This window comes from Tachyglossus aculeatus, chromosome 15 (assembly GCF_015852505.1).
Source record: "Tachyglossus aculeatus isolate mTacAcu1 chromosome 15, mTacAcu1.pri, whole genome shotgun sequence".
NCBI lineage: Eukaryota > Metazoa > Chordata > Mammalia > Monotremata > Tachyglossidae > Tachyglossus > Tachyglossus aculeatus.
In genome coordinates, this window is record NC_052080.1 from 15,519,274 (window position 1) to 15,541,885 (window position 22,612).

Here is a 22,612-nt window from a genome sequence, read left to right on the forward strand (position 1 = left end):
GGAGGTTACGAAAATAATAATCAAATAAAAATAATAATCAAAATAAAAATAATGATCAAAATAAAAATAATAATGATGATGATGATGGTATTTGTTAAGCGCTTGCTATGCGCAAAGCGCCGTTCTAAGCGCTGGGGAGGTTACAAAAATAATAATGATGATGATGACGGTATTTGTTAAGCGCTTGCTATGCGCAAAGCGCCGTTCTAAGCGGTGGGGAGGTTACGAAAATAATAATAAAATAAAAATAATAAAATAAAAATAATAATAATGATGATGGTGGTATTTGTTAAGCGCTTACTATGCACAAAGCACTGTTCTAAGCGCTGGGGAGGTTACAAAAATAATAGTGATGACGGTATTTGTTAAGCGCTTGCTATGCGCAAAGCGCCGTTCTAAGCGCTGGGGAGGTTACGAAAATAATAATCAAATAAAAATAATAATTAAAATAAAAATAATGATCAAAATAAAAATAATAATGATGATGATGATGGTATTTGTTAAGCGCTTGCTATGCGCAAAGCGCCGTTCTAAGCGCTGGGGAGGTTACAAAAATAATAATGATGATGATGACGGTATTTGTTAAGCGCTTGCTATGCGCAAAGCGCCGTTCTAAGCGGTGGGGAGGTTACGAAAATAATAATAAAATAAAAATAATAAAATAAAAATAATAATAATGATGATGGTGGTATTTGTTAAGCGCTTACTATGCACAAAGCACTGTTCTAAGCGCTGGGGAGGTTACAAAAATAATAATGATGACGGTATTTGTTAAGCGCTTGCTATGCGCAAAGCGCCGTTCTAAGCGCTGGGGAGGTTACGAAAATAATAATCAAATAAAAATAATAATCCAAATAAAAATAATGATCAAAATAAAAATAATAATGATGATGATGATGGTATTTGTTAAGCGCTTGCTATGCGCAAAGCGCCGTTCTAAGCGCTGGGGAGGTTACAAAAATAATAATGATGATGATGACGGTATTTGTTAAGCGCTTGCTATGCGCAAAGCGCCGTTCTAAGCGCTGGGGAGGTTACGAAAATAATAATCAAATAAAAATAATAAAATAAAAATAATAATAATGATGATGGTGGTGTTTGTTAAGCGCTTACTATGCCAAAGCACTGTTCTAAGCGCTGGGGAGGTTACAAAAATAATAATGATGACGGTATTTGTTAAGCGCTTGCTATGCGCAAAGCGCCGTTCTAAGCACTGGGGAGGTTACAAAAATAATAATCAAATAAAAATAATAATCAAAATCAAAATAATAATAATAATAATAATAATAATGAGGTATTTGTTAAGTGTTTACTATGTGCAAAGCACTGTTCTAAGCGCTGGGGAGGTTACAAAAATAATAATGATGATGATGATGGTATTTGTTAAGCGCTTGCTATGCGCAAAGCGCCGTTCTAAGCGCTGGGGAGGTTACGAAAATAATAATCAAATAAAAATAATAATCAAAATAAAAATAATGATCAAAATAAAAATAATAATGATGATGATGATGGTATTTGTTAAGCGTTTGCTATGCGCAAAGCGCCGTTCTAAGCGCTGGGGAGGTTACAAAAATAATAATGATGATGATGATGGTATTTGTTAAGCGCTTACGATGTGCAAAGCGCTGTTCTAAGCGGTGGGGAGGTTACAAAAATAATAATAAAATAAAAATAATAAAATAATAATAATGATGATGGTGGTATTTGTTAAGCGCTTACGATGTGCAAAGCGCCGTTCTAAGCGCTGGGGAGGTTACAAAAATAATGATGATGATGGTATTTGTTAAGCGCTTATATGTGCAAAGCACTGTTCTAAGCGGTGGGGAGGTTACAAAAATAATAAAATAAAAATAATAATCAAAATAAAAATTATAGTAATAATAATAATGATGAGGTATTTGTTAAGCGCTTACTATGCACAAAGCACAGTTCTAAGCGCTGGGGAGGTTACAAAAATAATAATGATGATGGTGTTTGTTAAGCGCTTACTATGCGCAAAGCACTGTTCTAAGGACTGGGGAGGTTACAAAAATAATAGTAAAATAAAAATAATAATAATAATAAAAATAATAATAATACTGATGATGATGGTATTTGTTAAGCGCTTACTATGTGCAAAGCACTGTTCTAGGCGCTGGGGAGGTTACAAAAATAATAATGATGATGATGGTATTTGTTAAGCGCTTACTACGTGCAAAGCACTGTTCTAAGCACTGGGGAGGTTACAAAAATAATAATAAAGTAAAAATAATAATGATGATGATGGTATTTGTTAAGCCTTGCTATGTGCAAAGCACTGTTCTAAGCGCTGGGGAGGTTACAAAAATAATAATAAAATAAAAAGAATAATCAAAATAAAAAGAATAATAATGATGATGATGATGGTATTTGTTAAGCGCTTACTATGTGCAAAGCACTGTTCTAAGCGCTGGGGAGGTTACAAAAATAATAATGATGATGATGACGGTATTTGTTAAGCGCTTGCTATGCGCAAAGCGCTGTTCTAAGTGCTGGGGAGGTTACAGAAATAATAATAATATAAAAATAATGATAAAAATAAAAATAATAATAATGATGATGGTATTTGTTAAGCGCTTACTATGTGCAAAGCACTGTTCTAAGTGCTGGGGAGGTTATCCCCATTTTCCAGATGAGGTCACTGAGGGGGATGGGAGGCCTCTCGGGCACGTAGGATTCTCCTGATAGGAAATCTCCCACCCATCTGCTGGCCGGAGAGGTGCCCGGATAAGATTCCAGCGTTCCCCGATGGAGTCGTCTTGTAACGTTCCGTATTTACGGAAGCCCTTTTTCCCTCGGGGAGAAAGAGACGTTTCTGCCGGCGCGACCCTCTCCTTTTTCGACTTCTCCTCGCTCCTAGAATTGGGTAAAAAATCAGCGCTCAGGAGACTGAAATAAAATAAAACACTTCAAAGCGCGGAGACGATAAAGCGCTTAAAAGCGCGGAGACAGATGCTCTCCGGAAACTCCATCCCGAGTAGGAAATGGAGCATTTCTGGAGCCTTGAAGTAATAATAATAATAATAATAATAATAATAATAATAATGACAATAATGATAATAATAATAGTAATAATAATAATAATGATAATGGCATTTATTAAGCGCTTACTATGTGCAGAACACTGTTCTAAGCGCTGGGGAGGTTACAAGGTGATCAGGTTGTCCCATGGGGGGCTCACAGTTTTAATCCCCATTTTCCAGATGAGGGAACTGAGGCCCAGAGGAGTGAGGTGACTTGCCCAAAGTCACCCAGCTGACAACTGGCGGAGCCGGGATTCGAACCCACGACCTCCGACTCCAAAGCCCGGGCTCTTTCCGCCGGGCCATGCCGCTTCTCCGGGATAGGCACGGCTGGTTGTTTCAGGACTGCGACGCGTTCTGTCCGACCCGCCCGTCATCGGCGGCGGGGTCGCGGCGTGAGCGTCGTGTTCGGTCCGTTCCGCGTCGCGGGGCTCAGCGGGAAGAGCCCGGGCTTTGGAGTCCGAGGTCACGGGTTCGAATCCCGGCTCCGCCACTTGTCAGCTGGGTGACTTTGGGCGCGTCCATTCATTCATTCAGCCGTATTTATTGAGCGCTGACTGTGTGCGGAGCACTGGACTAAGCGCTTGGGAAGTCCAAGTTGGCAACGTATAGAGACGGTCCCTACCCGACAGTGGGCTCGGGCCTCAGTGACCTCATCTGGAAAATGGGGGTGAAGACCGTGAGCCCGCCGTGGGACCACCTGATCACCTTGCAGCCTCCCCAGCGCCTAGAACAGTGCTTTGCGCGTAGTAAGCGCTTAATAAACGCCATCCTTATTATTATTATTGTCTGGTTGGAATATCATCCCCTCCACCGCCACCGTCGCCCGTGTGCTCCAGGTTCTCCAAGCGATCCGGATCCGCGCGTCGGACGGCCGCGGCTCCGAGTCGCGGCGTTACGGAATTTTCTGTTCCCTCTGGTTCATGATTCTGAGTCATCTGTGGAAGGGTTGGGCCAAGGAAAGGCATTCCTTTGATGGGAATGTCGATTCCCTGACGTTTCGGAGAAGGAGGAGAATCCCAGGCCCAGCGGGAACGCCACCCGTCTGCCGGGTGAATCCGACGCCCTTGTGAACGTTTGTGTTTCTCCAGCTGCAAGGCACCATCCTGCAGTACGTGAAGACGCTGATGGAAGTCATGCCCAAGATATGCCGTCTTCCCCGGCACGAATACGGCTCTCCGGGTAGGGCTGCCGGGGATCGGAAAACCGGGGCGCGGCGCTGGGCCTTGGGAAGGGATCCGTGCGTTCCTCACTTCTGTGGCCGCGGGGAGAGAAGAGGGAAAATGGCTCTTTTTTTAAGAAAGGTCGTACACCCGGAGGCGGAGATCGTTCTAGAGTGTTCTCCCTTTTCCGGTGAAAATTCCTTCCTTCATTCATTCAGTCGTATTTATTGAGCGCTTACTGTGTGCCGAGCGCTGTACTGAGCGCTTGGGAAGTACGTCGGCAACATCTAGAGACGGTCCCTACCCGACAGCGGGCTCACAGTCTAGAAGGGGGAGACAGACGACAAAACAAAACGTAGTAACAAAAGAAAATCAATAGAATAAATATGGACAAGTAAAATAGAGTGATAAATATGTAAACATATATATACATTTATTCATTCAATCGTATTTTTTGAGCGCTTATTTTGTGCAGAGCGCTGTACTAAGCGCTTGGGAAGTCCAAGTCGGCAACATCTAGAGACGGTCCCTACCCGACAGTGGGCTCACAGCCTAGAAGGGGGAGACGGACGACAAAACAAAACGTATTAACAAAAGAAAATAAATAGAATAAATATGTACAAGTAAAATAAATAGAGTAATAAATATGTAAACATATATACATTCATTCATTCATTCATTCAGTCGTATTTATTGAGCGCTTACTGTGTGCAGAGCGCTGTACTAAGTGCTTGGGAAGTACAAATTGGCAACATATTGAGACAGTCCCTACCCAACAGTGGGCTCACAGTCTAAAAGGGGAAGACAGAGAACAAAACCAAACATACTAACAAAATAAATAGAATAAATATGTACAAATAAAATAGAGTAATAAATACATACAAACATATATTATTATTGTTTTACTCACCCAAGCATTCAGTACAGGGCTCTGCAAAGAGTAGGTACTCAATAGATTCATTCATTCATTCAGTCAGTCGTATTTATTGAGCGCTTTCTGTGTGCAGAGCACTGTACTAAGCGCTTGGGAAGTCCAAGTTGGCATCATATAGAGACGGTCCCTGCCCGACAACGGGCTCCCAGTCTAGAAGACACTCAGGACAACGCCGACGCTCATTTATCCCGTTTTCCCCCCGCCTGCCCTAATTAGGATTGTGCACTGCTAATAATAATACTCATAATGTCGGCATTTACGAAGCGCTTACTATGTGCAAAGCACTGTTCTAAGCGCCGGGGCGGTTCCAAGGAGATCAGGTGGTCCCGCGGGCGGCTCCCGGTCTCACTCCCCATTTCCCAGAGGAGGGAACTGAGGCGCAGACGAGCGAAGTGACGGCTGGCGGAGCCGGGATTTGAACCCGTGACCTCGCTCCCACCCGCAGCATTCTCCTCTGTGCAATTGCAGGGATTCTGGAATTCTTCCACCACCAGTTGAAGGACATCGTGGAATACGCGGAGCTGAAGACGGTGTGTTTCCAGAATTTACGGGAGGTGGGGAACGCCGTCCTCTTCTGCCTCCTCATTGAGCAGAGTCTGGTGAGTCCGGGCATCCCGCGGTCGACGAGACCCCCGTTGCTCCGGGACGCTTACTTTCCCGGCCTTTTCGGAAAACCGACGGGAAGACCGGGGCGGGTTGTGGTTTAAATCCCCGCCGGAGACTCGGGATCCTCTGGGTCCGGAAAATCCGGTTTTCGGTTTCCCGTAAAAGTCGGTCCAGCGCTGTCCTGCCTGCTTGCTCGAGTCCCGAGGGGCTAAGGGGCCCAATCAATCAATCAATCAATCAGTCGTATTTATTGAGCGCTTACTGGGTGCAGAGCGCTGTACTGAGCGCTTGGGAAGGACAAGTTGGCACCGTATAGAGACGGTCCCTACTTTCATTCATTCATTCGCTCAATCGTATTTATTGAGCACTTACTGGGTGCAGAGCGCTGTACTGAGCGCTTGGGAAGGACAAGTTGGCAACGTATCGAGACGGTCCCTACTTTCATTCATTCATTCGTTCAGTCGTATTTACTGAGCGCTTACTGCGTGCAGAGCGCTGTACTGAGCGCTTGGGAAGGACAAGTTGGCACCGTATAGAGACGGTCCCTACTTTCATTCATTCATTCGTTCAATCGTATTTATTGAGCACTTACTGGGTGCAGAGCGCTGTACTGAGCGCTTGGGAAGGACAAGTTGGCAACGTATCGAGATGGTCCCTACTTTCATTCATTCATTCATTCGTTCAATCGTATTTATTGAGCGCTTACTGGGTGCAGAGCGCTGTACTGAGCGCTTGGGAAGGACAAGTTGGCAACGTATCGAGACGGTCCCTACTTTCATTCATTCATTCATTCGTTCAATCGTATTTATTGAGCACTTATTAGGTGCAGAGCACTGTACTGAGCGCTTGGGAAGTCCAAGTTGGCAACGTATAGAGACGGTCCCTACCCAACGGCGGGCTCACCGTCTAGAGGAAGCCCGGTTTTCCGTGGCTTACGCACCGTAGTGTTGTTATCAGTGTGCGCGCTGTATTGCGTATTCCCACACACGTTTATGTCTCTCCCCAACCGCCACTGACGAAAACTCCGCTTTTTTTCTTCCCCAATATCGCTGGGCATTCCCAATTCATTCATTGTCGTATTTATTGAGCGCTTACTGCGTGCAGAGCACTGTACTGAGCGCTTGGGAAGAACAAGTTGGCAACGTATCGAGACGGTCCCTACTTTCATTCATTCGTTCAGTCGTATTTACTGAGCGCTGACTGTGCGCAGAGCACTGTACTGAGCGCTTGGGAAGGACAAGTTGGCAACGTATCGAGACGGTCCCTACTTTCATTCATTCATTCGTTCAGTCGTATTTACTGAGCGCTGACTGCGTGCAGAGCACTGTACTGAGCGCTTGGGAAGGACAAGTTGGCAACGTATCGAGACAGTCCCTACTTTCATTCATTCGTTCAATCGTATTTACTGAGCGCTGACTGCGCGCAGAGCACTGTACTGAGCGCTTGGGAAGGACAAGTTGGCAACGTAGCGAGACGGTCCCTACTTTCATTCATTCATTCGTTCAGTCGTATTTACTGAGCGCTGACTGCGTGCAGAGCACTGTACTGAGCGCTTGGGAAGGACAAGTTGGCAACGTATCGAGACGGTCCCTACTTTCATTCATTCATTCGTTTAGTCGTATTTACTGAGCGCTGACTGCGCGCAGAGCACTGTACTGAGCGCTTGGGAAGGACAAGTTGGCAACATATCGAGACGGTCCCTACTTTCATTCATTCATTCGTTCAGTCGTATTTACTGAGCGCTGACTGTGTGCAGAGCACTGTACTGAGCGCTTGGGAAGGACAAGTTGGCAACGTATCGAGACGGTCCCTACTTTCATTCATTCGTTCAGTCGTATTTACTGAGCGCTGACTGTGTGCTGGGCACTGTACTGAGCGCTTGGGAAGGACAAGTTGGCAACGTAGCGAGACGGTCCCTACTTTCATTCATTCATTCGTTCAGTCGTATTTACTGAGCGCTGACTGTGCGCAGAGCACTGTACTGAGCGCTTGGGAAGGACAAGTTGGCAACGTAGCGAGACGGTCCCTACTTTCATTCATTCATTCGTTCAGTCGTATTTACTGAGCGCTGACTGCATGCAGGGCACTGTACTGAGCGCTTGGGAAGGACAAGTTGGCACCATATAGAGACGGTCCCTACTTTCATTCATTCGTTCAGTCGTATTTACTGAGCGCTGACTGTGTGCAGGGCACTGTACTGAGCGCTTGGGAAGGACAAGTTGGCACCATATAGAGACGGTCCCTACTTTCATTCATTCGTTCAGTCGTATTTACTGAGCGCTGACTGTGTGCAGAGCACTGTACTGAGCGCTTGGGAAGGACAAGTTGGCAACGTATCGAGACGGTCCCTACTTTCATTCATTCATTCATTCGTTCAATCGTATTTATTGAGCACTTATTGGGTGCAGAGCACTGTACTGAGCGCTTGGGAAGGACAAGTTGGCAACGTATCGAGACGGTCCCTACTTTCATTCATTCATTCGTTCAGTCGTATTTACTGAGCGCTGACTGCGTGCAGAGCACTGTACTGAGCGCTTGGGAAGGACAAGTTGGCAGCGTATCGAGAAGGTCCCTACTTTCATTCATTCATTCATTCGTTCAATCGTATTTATTGAGCACTTACTAGGTGCAGAGCGCTGTACTGAGTGCTTGGGAAGGACAAGTTGGCACCATATAGAGACGGTCCCTACTTTCATTCATTCGTTCAGTCGTATTTACTGAGCGCTGACTGTGTGCAGGGCACTGTACTGAGCGCTTGCGAAGGACAAGTTGGCAACGTATCGAGACGGTCCCTACTTTCATTCATTCATTTGTTCAGTCGTATTTACTGAGCGCTGACTGCGTGCAGAGCACTGTACTGAGCGCTTGGGAAGGACAAGTTGGCAACGTATCGAGACGGTCCCTACTTTCATTCATTCATTCGTTTAGTCGTATTTACTGAGCGCTGACTGCGCGCAGAGCACTGTACTGAGCGCTTGGGAAGGACAAGTTGGCAACATATCGAGACGGTCCCTACTTTCATTCATTCATTCGTTCAATCGTATTTATTGAGCACTTACTAGGTGCAGAGCACTGTACTGAGCGCTTGGGAAGGACAAGTTGGCAACGTATCGAGACGGTCCCTACTTTCATTCATTCGTTCAGTCGTATTTACTGAGCGCTGACTGTGTGCAGGGCACTGTACTGAGCGCTTGGGAAGGACAAGTTGTCACCATATAGAGACGGTCCCTACTTTCATTCATTCATTCGTTCAATCGTATTTATTGAGCACTTACTGGGTGCAGAGCACTGTACTGAGCGCTTGGGAAGGACAAGTTGGCAACGTATCGAGACGGTCCCTACTTTCATTCATTCATTCGTTCAGTCGTATTTACTGAGCGCTCACTGTGTGCAGAGCACTGTACTGAGCGCTTGGGAAGGACAAGTTGGCAACGTATCGAGACGGTCCCTACTTTCATTCATTCATTCGTTCAGTCGTATTTACTGAGCGCTGACTGCGTGCAGAGCACTGTACTGAGCGCTTGGGAAGGACAAGTTGGCACCATATAGAGACGGTCCCTACTTTCATTCATTCATTCGTTCAGTCGTATTTACTGAGCGCTGACTGCGTGCAGAGCACTGTACTGAGCGCTTGGGAAGGACAAGTTGGCAACGTATCGAGACGGTCCCTACTTTCGTTCATTCATTCGTTCAGTCGTATTTACTGAGCGCTGACTGTGCGCAGAGCACTGTACTGAGCTCTTGGGAAGGACAAGTTGGCAACGTATCGAGACGGTCCCTACTTTCATTCATTCATTCGTTCAGTCGTATTTACTGAGCGCTGACTGTGCGCAGAGCACTGTACTGAGCGCTTGGGAAGGACAAGTTGGCACCATATAGAGACGGTCCCTACTTTCATTCATTCATTCAGTTGTATTTACTGAGCGCTGACTGTGCGCAGAGCACTGTACTGAGCGCTTGGGAAGGACAAGTTGGCAGCGTATCGAGACGGTCCCTACTTTCATTCATTCATTCGTTCAGTCGTATTTACTGAGCGCTGACTGCGTGCAGGGCACTGTACTGAGCGCTTGGGAAGGACAAGTTGGCAACGTATCGAGACGGTCCCTACTTTCATTCATTCATTCGTTCAGTCGTATTTACTGAGCGCTGACTGTGTGCAGAGCACTGTACTGAGCGCTTGGGAAGGACAAGTTGGCAACGTATCGAGACGGTCCCTACTTTCATTCATTCATTTGTTCAGTCGTATTTACTGAGCGCTGACTGTGTGCAGAGCACTGTACTGAGCGCTTGGGAAGGACAAGTTGGCAATGTAGCGAGACGGTCCCTACTTTCATTCATTCATTCGTTCAGTCGTATTTACTGAGCGCTGACTGTGCGCAGAGCACTGTACTGAGCGCTTGGGAAGGACAAGTTGGCAACGTATCGAGACGGTCCCTACTTTCATTCATTCATTTGTTCAGTCGTATTTACTGAGCGCTGACTGCGTGCAGAGCACTGTACTGAGCGCTTGGGAAGGACAAGTTGGCAACGTATCGAGACGGTCCCTACTTTCATTCATTCATTCGTTCAGTCGTATTTACTGAGCGCTGACTGCGTGCAGAGCACTGTACTGAGCGCTTGGGAAGGACAAGTTGGCACCATATAGAGACGGTCCCTACTTTCATTCATTCATTGAGTCGTATTTACTGAGCGCTCACTGTGTGCAGAGCACTGTACTGAGCGCTTGGGAAGGACAAGTTGGCAACGTATCGGGACGGTCCCTACTTTCATTCATTCATTCAGTTGTATTTACTGAGCGCTGACTGTGCGCAGAGCACTGTACTGAGCGCTTGGGAAGGACAAGTTGGCAACGTATCGAGACGGTCCCTACTTTCATTCATTCATTCGTTCAGTCGTATTTACTGAGCGCTGACTGTGCGCAGAGCACTGTACTGAGCGCTTGGGAAGGCCAAGTTGGCAACGTATCGAGACGGTCCCTACTTTCATTCATTCATTCGTTCAGTCGTATTTACTGAGTGCTGACTGTGCGCAGAGCACTGTACTGAGCGCTTGGGAAGGACAAGTTGGCAACGTAGCGAGACGGTCCCTACTTTCATTCATTCATTCGTTCAGTCGTATTTACTGAGCGCTGACTGCGTGCAGAGCACTGTACTGAGCGCTTGGGAAGGACAAGTTGGCAACGTATCGAGACGGTCCCTACTTTCATTCATTCATTCATTCGTTCATTCGTATTTATTGAGCACTTACTAGGTGCAGAGCGCTGTACTGAGCGCTTGGGAAGGACAAGTTGGCAACGTATCGAGACGGTCCCTACTTTCATTCATTCGTTCAGTCGTATTTACTGAGCGCTGACTGTGTGCAGGGCACTATACTGAGCGCTTGGGAAGGACAAGTTGGCAACATATAGAGACGGTGCCTACTTTCATTCATTCATTCGTTCAATCGTATTTATTGAGCACTTACTGGGTGCAGAGCACTGTACTGAGCGCTTGGGAAGGACAAGTTGGCAACGTATCGAGACGGTCCCTACTTTCATTCATTCATTCGTTCAGTCGTATTTACTGAGCGCTGACTGTGTGCAGAGCACTGTACTGAGCGCTTGGGAAGGACAAGTTGGCAACGTATCGAGACGGTCCCTACTTTCGTTCATTCATTCGTTCAGTCGTATTTACTGAGCGCTGACTGCGTGCAGAGCACTGTACTGAGCGCTTGGGAAGGACAAGTTGGCAACGTATCGAGACGGTCCCTACTTTCATTCATTCATTTGTTCAGTCGTATTTACTGAGCGCTGACTGTGTGCAGAGCACTGTACTGAGCGCTTGGGAAGGACAAGTTGGCAACGTATCGAGACGGTCCCTACTTTCATTCATTCGTTCAGTTGTATTTACTGAGCGCTGACTGCGTGCAGAGCACTGTACTGAGCGCTTGGGAAGGACAAATTGGCAACGTAGCGAGACGGTCCCTACTTTCATTCATTCGTTCAATCGTATTTACTGAGCGCTGACTGCGCGCAGAGCACTGTACTGAGCGCTTGGGAAGGACAAGTTGGCAACGTATCGAGACGGTCCCTACTTTCATTCATTCATTCGTTCAGTCGTATTTACTGAGCGCTGACTGTGTGCAGAGCACTGTACTGAGCGCTTGGGAAGGACAAGTTGGCAACGTAGCGAGACGGTCCCTACTTTCATTCATTCATTCGTTCAGTCGTATTTACTGAGCGCTGACTGTGCGCAGAGCACTGTACTGAGCGCTTGGGAAGGACAAGTTGGCAACGTATCGAGACGGTCCCTACTTTCATTCATTCATTCGTTCAGTCGTATTTACTGAGCGCTGACTGCGTGCAGAGCACTGTACTGAGCGCTTGGGAAGGACAAGTTGGCAACGTATCGAGACGGTCCCTACTTTCATTCATTCATTCGTTCAGTCGTATTTACTGAGCGCTGACTGTGTGCAGAGCACTGTACTGAGCGCTTGGGAAGGACAAGTTGGCAACGTATCGAGACGGTCCCTACTTTCATTCATTCATTCATTCATTGTCATATTTATCGAGCGCTTACTGCGTGCAGAGCACTGTACTGAGCGCTTGGGAAGGACAAGTTGGCACCATATAGAGACGGTCCCTATTTTCATTCATTCATTCAGTCGTATTTATTGAGCGCTTACTGTGTGCAGAGCACTGTACTGAGCGCTTGGGAAGGACAAGTTGGCAACGTAGCGAGACGGTCCCTACTTTCATTCATTCATTTGTTCAATCGTATTTATTGAGCGCTTACTAGGTGCAGAGCACTGTACTGAGCGCTTGGGAAGGACAAGTCGGCAACAGCGGGCTCACAGTCTAGAAACAAAACAAGAAGACAACAAAATATATTCCCAATATATTCCCAATCCCTCCTCCAGTGAACCGCTCTACTCCGCCTGTCATTTCGGGCCTTCCAGGTGTCCTGTGTTGCCTCGGACTAGTCTCCGTAATTAATAATAATCATGAAGGGGGCATTTATTAAGCGCTTACTATGTGCCAAGCGCCGTTCTAGGCGCCGGGGTCGATCCCAGGTAATCAGGTTGTCCCGTGGGAGGCTCCCCGTTTTCCGGACGTGGTCACTGAGGCCCGGAGAAGCGAAGCGGCTCGCCCAGAGTCACCCGGCTGACAAGGGGCGGGGGCGGGATTTGAACCCACGGCCTCGGCCTCCAAAGCCGAGGCCTTTCCCACCGAGTCACGCCGCTTCCCGTCGTGTTTTCCCGGTGTAGGGATTTCTCTCCTTCTCTACCGGGGAGGTGATCCCGTCCACCGAGCCCGACTCCCGGGTCCGGAATCGGTCGCATCTATTATTTAGTATCCGGTTTTCAGAGAGCTGATGCCATCGATAATAATAATAATAATAATAATAATAATAATAATAATAACAATAATAATAATGATGGCGTTTGTTAAGCGCTTACTATGTGCTGGAAGGATACAAGGTGATCAGGTTGTCCCACTTGGGGCTCACAGTCTTAATCCCCGTTGTAATAATAATAATAATAATAATAATGTTGGTATTTGTTAAGCGCTTACTATGTGCAAAGCACTGTTCTAAGCGGCGGGGGGAGAACACAAGGAGATGAGGTTGTCCCACGTGGGGCTCACAGTCTAAATCCCCGTAATAATAATAATAATAATAATAATAATAATAATAATAATAATGTTGGTATTTGTTAAGCGCTTACTATGTGCAAAGCACTGTTCTAAGCGGCGGGGGAGAACACAAGGAGATGAGGTTGTCCCACGTGGGGCTCGCAGTCTTAATCCCCATTGTGCAGATGAGGGAACTGAGGCTCAGAGAAGTGAAGCGACCTGCCCGAGGTCCCACAGCAGGCACGGGGCGGAGCGGGATTGGAACCCGCGCCCTCTGACTCCAAAGCCCGGGCTCTTCCCGCCTGTTTCGCACGGAGCGCCGGGGCGAACGTTAGATTTAGAAGACGGAATCCGGGCCCTCGGTGAGCTTACGGTATAGGGGGGGAGATGGCGCTTAAATCGGTTACGTACAGAATACGCTCTCACGGATAACACTGATTTCAAATCCCTTGTTCAGTCAATCAGTCGTATTTATTGAGCGCTTACTGTGTGCGGAGCACTGGACTAAGCGCTTGGGACGTCCAAGTTGGCAACACCTAGAGACGGTCCCTACCCGACAGCGGGCTCACAGTCTAGGAGGGGGAGACAGACAACAAAACATATTAAGGAAATAAAATAAATAGAATAGATATGTACATGGGAAGTGAATCAATCAGTCAATCGTATTTATTGAGCGCTTACTGTGTGCAGAGCACTGTACTAAGCGCTTGGGAAGCCCAAGTTGGCAACACAGAGAGACGGTCCCTACCCAGCAGCGGGCTCACAGTCTAGGAGGGGGAGACAGACAACAAAACATATTAAGAGAATAAAATAAATAGAATAGATATGTACATGGGAAGTCAATCAATCAGTCAATCGTATTTATTGAGCGCTTACTGTGTGCAGAGCACTGGACTAAGCGCTTGGGAAGCCCAAGTTGGCAACACAGAGAGACAGTCCCTACCCAGCAGCAGGCTCACAGTCTAGGAGGGGGAGACAGACAACAAAACATATTAAGAAAATAAAATAAATAGAATAGATATGTACATGGGAAGTGAATCAATCAATCAATCGTATTTATTGAGCGCTTACTGTGTGCAGAGCACTGGACTAAGCGCTTGGGACGTCCAAGTTGGCAGCATCTAGAGACGGTCCCTACCCAGCAGTGGGCTCACAGTCTAGGAGGGGGAGACAGACAACAAAACCAAACATATTAACAAAATAAAATAAATAGACTAGATATGTACATGGGAAGTGAATCAATCACAGTCAATCGTATTTATTGAGCGCTTACTGTGTGCGGAGCACTGTACTAAGCGCTTGGGACGTCCAAGTTGGCAACACAGAGAGACGGTCCCTACCCAGCAGCGGGCTCACAGTCTAGGAGGGGGAGACAGACAACAAAACATATTAAGAAAATAAAATAAAGAGAATAGATATGTACATGGGAAGTCAATCAATCAGTCAATCGTATTTATTGAGCGCTTACTGTGTGCAGAGCACTGTACTAAGCGCTTGGGAAGCCCAAGTTGGCAACACAGAGAGACGGTCCCTACCCAGCAGCAGGCTCACAGTCTAGGAGGGGGAGACAGACGACAAAACCAAACATATTAACAAAATAAAATAAATAGAATATGTGCATGGGAAGTGAATCAATCAGTCTATCGTATTTATTGAGCGCTTACTGTGTGCAGAGCACTGGACTAAGCGCTTGGGAAGCCCAAGTTGGCAACACAGAGAGACGGTCCCTACCCAACAGTGGGCTCACAGTCTAGGAGGGGGAGACAGACAACAAAACCAAACATATTAAGAAAATAAAATAAATAGAATAGATATGTACATGGGAAGTGAATCAATCAATCAATCGTATTTATTGAGCGCTTACTGTGTGCAGAGCACTGGACTAAGCGCTTGGGACGTCCAAGTTGGCAACATCTAGAGACGGTCCCTACCCAACAGCGGGCTCACAGTCTAGGAGGGGGAGACAGACAACAAAACCAAACATATTAACAAAATAAAATAAATAGAATATGTGCATGGGAAGTGAATCAATCAGTCTATCATATTTATTGAGCGCTTACTGTGTGCAGAGCACTGGACTAAGCGCTTGGGACGTCCAAGTTGGCAGCATCTAGAGACGGTCCCTACCCAGCAGTGGGCTCACAGTCTAGGAGGGGGAGACAGACAACAAAACATATTAAGAGAATAAAATAAATAGAATAGATATGTACATGGGAAGTCAATCAATCAGTCAATCGTATTTATTGAGCGCTTACTGTGTGCAGAGCACTGGACTAAGCGCTTGGGAAGCCCAAGTTGGCAACACAGAGAGACGGTCCCTACCCAGCAGCGGGCTCACAGTTTAGGAGGGGGAGACAGACAACAAAACCAAACATATTAACAAAATAAAATAAATAGATATGTACATGGGAAGTGAATCAATCAGTCAATCGTATTTATTGAGCGCTTACTGTGTGCAGAGCACTGGACTAAGCGCTTGGGACGTCCAAGTTGCAACACATAGAGACGGTCCCTACCCAGCAGCGGGCTCACAGTCTAGGAGGGGGAGACAGACAACAAAACCAAACATATTAACAAAATAAAATAAATAGAATATGTGCATGGGAAGTGAATCAATCAGTCTATCATATTTATTGAGCGCTTACTGTGTGCAGAGCACTGGACTAAGCGCTTGGGACGTCCAAGTTGGCAGCATCTAGAGACGGTCCCTACCCAGCAGTGGGCTCACAGTCTAGGAGGGGGAGACAGACAACAAAACATATTAAGAAAATAAAATAAATAGAATAGATATGTACATGGGAAGTGAATCAATCAGTCAATCGTATTTATTGAGCGCTTACTGTGTGCAGAGCACTGTACTAAGCGCTTGGGAAGCCCAAGTTGGCAACACATAGAGACGGTCAATCAATCAATCGTCTTTATTGAGCGCTTACTGTGGGCAGAGCACTGTACTAAGCGCTTGGGAAGCCCAAGTTGGCAACATATGGAGACGGTCCCTACCCGACAGTGGGCTCACCGTCTAGAAATCACTACATGAGAGCTGTTTGGCCGCTCCCGAGCTTGGGAAGACTGTTGGGCCAATAATAAAAATAAATCCTCAAGTCGAAGAGTGACTCCGAAGCCGACGGCCTAATCGGTAAAGCTTCGCCCCGTAGGTTCGGCGCTGTGAGAGACAGTGGGCTCATTCATCCATTCGTAAAATCGTATTTATTGAGCGCCTACTGTGTGCGGAGCACTGGACTAAGCGCTTGATTCACCGTGGCCCGGGGGGAAGAGCCCGGGCTTTGGAGTCGGAGGTCAGGGGTTCAAATCCCGGCTCCGCCAGCCGGCGGCCGGGTGACTTTGGGCGAGTCACTTCACTTCTCTGGGCCTCAGTGACCTCATCTGGAAAATGGGGGTGAAGCCTGTGAGCCCCCCGTGGGACCACCTCATCACCCTGTAACCTCCCCGGCGCTTAGAACGGTGCTTTGCACATAGTAAGCGCTTAATAAGTACCATCATCATTATTATTATTATTAGAACAGGGCTTTGCACATAGTAAGCGCTTAGTAAATACCATCGTTATTATTATTATTATTATTAGAACAGTGTTTTGCACGTAGTAAGCGCTTAATAAATACCATCATCATGATTATTATTATTAGAACAGGGCTTTGCACATAGTAAGCGCTTAATAAATGCCATCATTATTAGTATTATTATTAGAACAGGGCTTTGCACATAGTAAGCGCTTAATAAATGCCATCATCACCATTATTATTATTACTAGAACAGGGCTTTGCCCATAGTAAGCGCTTAATAAATACCATCATTATTATTATTAGAACAGGGCTTTGCACATAGTAAGCACTTAATAAATGCTATCATTATTATTATTATTACTATTATTATTATTATTAGAACAGGGCTTTGCACATAGTAAGCGCTTAATAAATGCCATCATCATCATTATTATTATTATTAGAACAGGGCTTTGCCCATAGTAAGCGCTTAATAAATGCCATCATCATCATTATTATTAGAACAGGGCTTTGCACATAGTAAGCGCTTAATGCCATCATCACCATTATTATTAGAACAGGGCTTTGCACATAGTAAGCGCTTAATAAATGCCATCATTATTATTATTAGAACAGGGCTTTGCCCATAGTAAGCGCTTAATAAATGCCATCATCATCATTATTATTATTATTAGAACAGGGCTTTGCACATAGTAAGCACTTAATAAATACCATCATTATTATTATTAGAACAGGGCTTTGCACATAGTAAGCACTTAATAAATACCATCATTATTATTATTAGAACAGTGCTTTGCACATAGTAAGCGCTTAATAAATGCCATCATCATCATTATTATTAGAACAGGGCTTTGCCCATAGTAAGTGCTTAATAAATGCCATCATCATCATTATTATTATTATTAGAACAGGGCTTTGCACATAGTAAGCGCTTAATAAATGCCATCATTATTATTATTATTAGAACAGGGCTTTGCACATAGTAAGCACTTAATAAGTACCATCATCATTATTATTATTATTAGAACAGGGCTTTGCACATAGTAAGCGCTTAATAAATACCATCATTATCATTATTAGAACAGGGCTTTGCACATAGTAAGCGCTTAATAAATGCCATCATCATCATTATTATTATTATTAGAACAGGGCTTTGCACATAGTAAGCGCTTAATAAATACCATCATTATTATTATTAGAACAGGGCTTTGCACATAGTAAGCGCTTAATAAATGCCATCATCATCATTATTATTATTATTATTAGAACAGGGCTTTGCACATAGTAAGCGCTTAAGAAATACCAACATTATTATTATTAGAACAGGGCTTTGCACATAGTAAGCGCTTAATAAATGCCATCATCACCATTATTATTAGAACAGGGCTTTGCACATAGTAAGCGCTTAATACCATCATTATTATTATTAGAACAGGGCTTTGCCCATAGTAAGCGCTTAATAAATGCCATCATCATCATTATTATTATTATTAGAACAGGGCTTTGCACATAGTAAGCGCTTAATAAATACCATCATTATTATTATTAGAACAGGGCTTTGCACATAGTAAGCGCTTAATAAATGCCATCATCATCATTATTATTATTATTAGAACAGGGCTTTGCACATAGTAAGCGCTTAATAAATGCCATCATCATCATTATCATTAGAACAGTGCTTTGCACATAGTAAGCGCTTAATAAATGCCATCATCATCATTATTATTAGAACAGGGCTTTGCACATAGTAAGCCCTTAATAAATACCATCATTATTATTATTAGAACAGGGCTTTGCACAGAGTAAGCGCTTAATAAATGCCATCATCACCATTATTATTAGAACAGGGCTTTGCACATAGTAAGCGCTTAATAAGTACCATCATCATTATTATTATTATTAGAACAGGGCTTTGCACATAGTAAGCGCTTAATAAATACCATCATTACTATTATTAGAACAGGGCTTTGCCCATAGTAAGCGCTTAATAAATGCCATCATCATCATTATTATTATTATTAGAACAGGGCTTTGCCCATAGTAAGCGCTTAATAAATGCCATCATCACCATTATTATTAGAACAGGGCTTTGCACATAGTAAGCGCTTAATAAGTACCATCATTACTATTATTAGAACAGGGCTTTGCCCATAGTAAGCGCTTAATAAATACCATCATTATTATTATTAGAACAGGGCTTTGCACATAGTAAGCGCTTAATAAATGCCATCATCACCATTATTATTAGAACAGGGCTTTGCCCATAGTAAGCGCTTAATAAATGCCATCGTCATCATTATTATTATTATTAGAACAGGGCTTTGCACATAGTAAGCGCTTAATAAATGCCATCATCACCATTATTATTAGAACAGGACTTTGCACATAGTAAGCGCTTAATAAATGCCATCATCATCATTATTATTATTATTAGAACAGGGCTTTGCACATAGTAAGCGCTTAATAAATACCATCATCATTATTATTATTATTAGAACAGGGCTTTGCACATAGTAAGCGCTTAATAAATGCCATCATCACCATTATTATTAGAACAGGGCTTTGCACATAGTAAGCGCTTAATAAGTACCATCATTACTATTATTAGAACAGGGCTTTGCACATAGTAAGTGCTTAATAAATGCCATCATCATCATTATTATTAGAACAGGGCTTTGCCCATAGTAAGTGCTTAATAAATGCCATCATCATCATTATTATTAGAACAGGGCTTTGCCCATAGTAAGCGCTTACTAAATGCCATCATCATCATTATTATTATTATTAGAACAGGGCTTTGCACATAGTAAGCGCTTAATAAATACCATCATTACTATTATTAGAACAGGGCTTTGCCCATAGTAAGCGCTTTATAAATGCCATCATCATCATTATTATTAGAACAGGGCTTTGCCCATAGTAAGCGCTTAATAAATGCCATCATCATCATTATTATTATTATTAGAACAGGGCTTTGCACATAGTAAGCGCTTAATGAATACCATCATCATCATTATTATTATTAGAACAGGGCTTTGCACATAGTAAGCGCTTAATAAATGCCATCGTCATCATTATTATTATTATTAGAACAGGGCTTTGCACATAGTAAGCGCTTAATAAATACCATCATTATTATTATTAGAACAGGGCTTTGCACATAGTAAGCGCTTAATAAATGCCATCATCATCATTATTATTATTATTAGAACAGGGCTTTGCACATAGTAAGCGCTTAATAAATGCCATCATCACCATTATTATTAGAACAGGGCTTTGCACATAGTAAGCGCTTAATACCATCATTATTATTATTAGAACAGGGCTTTGCCCATAGTAAGCGCTTAATAAATGCCATCATCATCATTATTATTAGAACAGGGCTTTGCCCATAGTAAGCGCTTAATAAATGCCATCATCATCATTATTATTATTATTAGAACAGGGCTTTGCACATAGTAAGCGCTTAATAAATACCATCATTATTATTATTAGAACAGGGCTTTGCCCATAGTAAGTGCTTAATAAATGCCATCATCATCATTATTATTCGAACAGGGCTTTGCACATAGTAAGCGCTTAATAAATGCCATCATTATTATTATTAGAACAGGGCTTTGCCCATAGTAAGTGCTTTATAAATGCCATCATCATCATTATTATTAGAACAGGGCTTTGCACATAGTAAGCGCTTTATAAATGCCATCGTCATCATTATTATTATTATTAGAACAGGGCTTTGCCCATAGTAAGCGCTTAATAAATACCATCATTATTATTATTAGAACAGGGCTTTGCACATAGTAAGCGCTTAATAAATACCATCATTACTATTATTAAAACAGGGCTTTGCCCATAGTAAGCACTTAATAAACGCCATCATCATCATTATTATTATTATTAGAACAGGGCTTTGCACATAGTAAGCGCTTAATAAATGCCATCGTCATCATTATTATTATTATTAGAACAGGGCTTTGCACATAGTAAGCGCTTAATAAATGCCATCATCATCATTATTATTAGAACAGGGCTTTGCACATAGTAAGCGCTTAATAAATGCCATCGTCATCATTATTATTAGAACAGGGCTTTGCACATAGTAAGCGCTTAATAAATGCCATCGTCATCATTATTATTAGAACAGGGCTTTGCACATAGTAAGCGCTTAATAAATGCCATCATTATTATTAGAACAGGGCTTTGCACATAGTAAGCGCTTAATAAATGCCATCATCATCATTATTATTATTATTAGAACAGGGCTTTGCACATAGTAAGCGCTTAATAAATACCATCATTACTATTATTAGAACAGGGCTTTGCCCATAGTAAGCGCTTAATAAATGCCATCATCATCATTATTATGATTATTAGAACAGGGCTTTGCACATAGTAAGCGCTTAATAAATACCATCATCATTATTATTATTATTAGAACAGTGCTTTGCACATAGTAAGCGCTTAATAAATGCCATCATCACCATTATTATTAGAACAGGGCTTTGCACATAGTAAGCGCTTAATAAATACCATCATTATTATTATTAGAACAGGGCTTTGCACATAGTAAGCGCTTAATAAATGCCATCGTCATCATTATTATTAGAACAGGGCTTTGCACATAGTAAGCGCTTAATAAATGCCATCATTATTATTAGAACAGGGCTTTGCACATAGTAAGCGCTTAATAAATGCCATCATCATCATTATTATTATTATTAGAACAGGGCTTTGCACATAGTAAGCGCTTAATAAATACCATCATTACTATTATTAGAACAGGGCTTTGCACATAGTAAGCGCTTAATAAATACCATCATTATTATTATTAGAACAGGGCTTTGCACATAGTAAGTGCTTAATAAATGCCATCATCATCATTATTATTATTATTAGAACAGTGCTTTGCACATAGTAAGCGCTTAATAAATGCCATTATTATTATTAGAACAGGGCTTTGCCCATAGTAAGCGCTTAATAAGTACCATCATCATTATTATTATTTTTAGAACAGGGCTTTGCACATAGTAAGCCCTTAATAAATACCATCATTACTATTATTAGAACAGGGCTTTGCACATAGTAAGCGCTTAATAAATGCCATCATTATTAGTATTATTTATTAGGCACTCTAATTTTACGCTTTGCCGTTTCAAGAGGCTTCTCTGTTTCGGTCCTAGTCTTTGGAAGAGGTCTGCGACTTGCTGCACGCGGCTCCTTTCCAGAACATCCTCCCCAGGGTTCACGTCAAAGGTGAGGACCGACGGGCCTTCGGTTTCTCCCGGGAACGTTTTCCCCCGTGCCCTTTCCCGGCTCCGACCGTGTTTCTCCCAGAGAGAAGGATGGTTTTCCAGAAGCAAGCCGCAGAGCGAGTCCTTATCCTGAAGGAAATAACGGTTTGGATCTCTGCAGCCATCTCAGAAATGTCGTCCCGTTTCCCCTTCTTCTCCTGATCACCAGAGAACATCCAGAGGAGCAGACCCAGAATTCCCTCATTTTATTCTGGGAAACTTTAAATCCGTAAGCCCGCCAATCCTCGTCGCTTAGAAGGATAGGAAGCGCTCTGGTTCGGAAAACTTTAAATCCGTAACCCACCAATCCTCATCGCTCAGAAGGATAGGAAGCGCTCTGATTCGGAAAACTTTAAATCCGTAACCCACCAATCCTCATCATTTAGAAGAATAGGAAGCGCTCTGATTCGGAAAGCTTTAAATCCGTAACCCACCAATCCT

General features: G+C 43.6%; 1 protein-coding gene across 1 annotated transcript in view; it reads left to right on the plus strand.

Moving 5' to 3' along the window:
- Nucleotides 1-22,612, plus strand: part of LOC119937645 (cytoplasmic FMR1-interacting protein 1) — a 52,715-nt gene that overhangs the window by 12,638 nt on the left and 17,465 nt on the right. Inside the window, exons 4-6 of the mRNA XM_038757213.1 lie at nt 4,133-4,223; nt 5,607-5,737; nt 22,061-22,133. Coding sequence (XP_038613141.1) covers nt 4,133-4,223; nt 5,607-5,737; nt 22,061-22,133 — 295 coding nt within the window. The remainder of the gene's footprint in view (nt 1-4,132; nt 4,224-5,606; nt 5,738-22,060; nt 22,134-22,612) is intronic.